This window comes from Populus euphratica, unplaced genomic scaffold (genome assembly GCF_000495115.2).
Source record: "Populus euphratica unplaced genomic scaffold, PopEup_1.0 scaffold6487.1, whole genome shotgun sequence".
Taxonomy (NCBI): Eukaryota; Viridiplantae; Streptophyta; class Magnoliopsida; order Malpighiales; family Salicaceae; genus Populus; species Populus euphratica.
The window spans coordinates 1-2,382 of NW_011506252.1; the positions used below are offsets into that span (position 1 = coordinate 1).

Below are 2,382 nucleotides of genomic sequence, written 5' to 3' on the forward strand. Positions count from 1 at the left end.
CCAAACCCCTTCACTTTCACATAGAAGATAGAACCACTTTTTTCTACTTTCTCTGGCTCCTTCCTCGATTGACATTGCAAGGCTGTGTCCAGTCCTAATATACTATATACATATGCCAGCTATAACTATTCTTTAATCAACTAGCTACCCATGAAAGCAACTATATAAGGGACCCAAGCTCAAAGTTCCAACATCACACAACACATTTAGCTCTCTCTTGATAAATCTCTTGCTTGCTGCTGGTACATATAATATACATCTCCTGATTGTTTGCTTGGAAAAAGATAAGATGTCGTTCGTTCGTTCGAGAAAGCTTTCTTCAATGCTTTTGTTTACTCTGTTATTTGCTTGTCTGATGGGAGTTTCCAAGGGTGGCAATTTCTTCCAAGATTTTGACATCACCTGGGGCGATCAACGTGCTAAGATACTAAACGGTGGCCAGCTTCTCACACTCTCTCTCGACAAGGCTTCTGGTTCTGGCTTCCAATCCAAGAATGAGTACTTATTTGGCCGAATCGACATGCAAATCAAGCTAGTAGCAGGCAACTCGGCTGGTACTGTCACTGCATACTATGTAAGCCACGATCTTTATGCTCGATTGAATTTCTTCTCTAGCTCGTAAATTTGGGGTTTCTCATATTTTTCTTACTTGTGCAGCTATCTTCTCAAGGGTCGACCCACGATGAGATTGACTTTGAGTTTTTGGGCAATGCAACTGGAGAGCCATATATTGTCCATACCAATGTGTTCTCCCAGGGGAAAGGCGACAGAGAGCAACAATTCTATCTCTGGTTTGATCCCACCAAGGCTTTTCACACCTATTCCATTGTGTGGAACCAACAACGCATTATGTAAGTAAAAAATGCTCAAATTTCAGTACTTATGTATCGTCACAAGCCGAATTTCAAATGCTAAATTTGAAATATGTTGCGCTTTCATTGCAGTTTCTTAGTGGACAACATCCCAATAAGAGTGTTCCATAATCTGGAATCAATCGGCGTGCCATTCCCGAACAAGCAAGCCATGAGGATACATTCAAGTCTCTGGAATGCTGATGACTGGGCAACAAGAGGGGGGCTTGTAAAGACTGACTGGACACAAGCTCCTTTCACCGCTTCTTACAGAAATTTCAAAGCCAATGCTTGTATTTGGTCACCTGCATCACCTTGTACCTCCACCTCCCCAAATTCTGTGCAGGACAATGCTTGGCAAGTTCAAGCACTTGATGCCCCGGGGCGCAACAGACTTCGATGGGTGCAACAAAAGTACATGATTTACAACTACTGCACTGACTTGAAGCGGTTCCCCCAGGGTCTCCCACCTGAATGCAAGCGATCGAGATTTCTTTGAAGAAACTACACGTTGATGAGATTGTCACCTATTATGAAAGTTCTTTATTCTTTATGCAAATTAAAATATGTGAATGTAATATGAAATAAATCAGTTTTAATTCTTTATTCTTTTTACAAATAAAATGTAACACCAAATGAATCGATTTCAATTTTTTAATTATCCTCTACTTCCGTTACGGTTATTGCAACTCGTCCTCCATCTTTTACAATGTGCATGAAGAAATTTTCTCAAGCAACCAGCTTGAAGTTTATGGTGTAATCCGCTATGCGTTAACTTTACATTTACGATATGATTGATAGTAATGAATGGTTTTTGTCAATTTATACATGGCCTGTATTAATGGCGGCATTTCAACTCGTAATTGCATCGTGTATATCCCAGGTGATGTTTTTGGTAAAAGTAGAACCTGTTGCTAAGAGCTGAAAATCAACTTAATAATTGGGTGTCAAACAATCAATTAATTATACCAAATGATTATTGTGGTATATCCGTTGTAATCACTCAAGTAAAGATGAGTTATTTCCAGTTCTGAAAGAAATCCATTCTCTCCATCAGCATAAATTATCCTTATTACTCGAAAAACTACTAGGCTTTCAGTTCCTCTCTGGCTCAAAGATCGACTGATTTAAACCTTAAAATAGTATATTGTGCTTTGCACTCGATTTCCCTTAATTGTATATTAGTTTGTGCTTTGGGGTTTGAGGATAATTAATCCCGTGCTTGTGCATTCATCTTTGTGCTCTTGTAATAGTGAATTGCGCTCACTATTCGTTTATCCTTTAATGTTTTTTTAGATAAATGTTCTTCTCATCAATGAATCTAGACTTGTAAAAATTAACCACCAAATCTTGATTACCAAACAAATTAAATTCATTAATTAATTATTTCGTGACAAGGACACTACACTTGCTGAACCCCCAAACCCCACCTAGTTTGTTCGTATTGGTCAGCAGTTGCTTATTACATTATTCCAAAAGTTTGAACCAAAAAAATAATATTGAAATTTTCAGAGCTCCACCTTTTGAATAG

General features: G+C 38.3%; 1 protein-coding gene across 1 annotated transcript; it reads left to right on the forward strand.

The window, feature by feature from the left end:
* Window positions 1-6: 6 nt before the first annotated feature.
* Window positions 7-1,440, forward strand: LOC105120309 (probable xyloglucan endotransglucosylase/hydrolase protein 15). Its single transcript, XM_011018483.1, has 3 exons — window positions 7-574; window positions 658-851; window positions 945-1,440. The coding sequence occupies exons 1-3, from the start codon at window positions 290-292 to the stop codon at window positions 1,348-1,350; spliced, it is 885 nt and encodes a 294-aa protein (XP_011016785.1). The 5' UTR covers window positions 7-289; the 3' UTR covers window positions 1,351-1,440.
* Window positions 1,441-2,382: the final 942 nt, after the last annotated feature.

Bases quoted from the DNA above. Each gene is read 5' to 3' on its own strand.
- LOC105120309 (XM_011018483.1), top strand. From the start codon at position 290: ATGTCGTTCGTTCGTTCGAGAAAGCTTTCTTCAATGCTTTTGTTTACT. The intron at 575-657 runs GTAAGCCACGAT...TTACTTGTGCAG, and splicing joins GTACTGTCACTGCATACTAT to CTATCTTCTCAAGGGTCGAC. The intron at 852-944 runs GTAAGTAAAAAA...CTTTCATTGCAG, and splicing joins TGGAACCAACAACGCATTAT to TTTCTTAGTGGACAACATCC.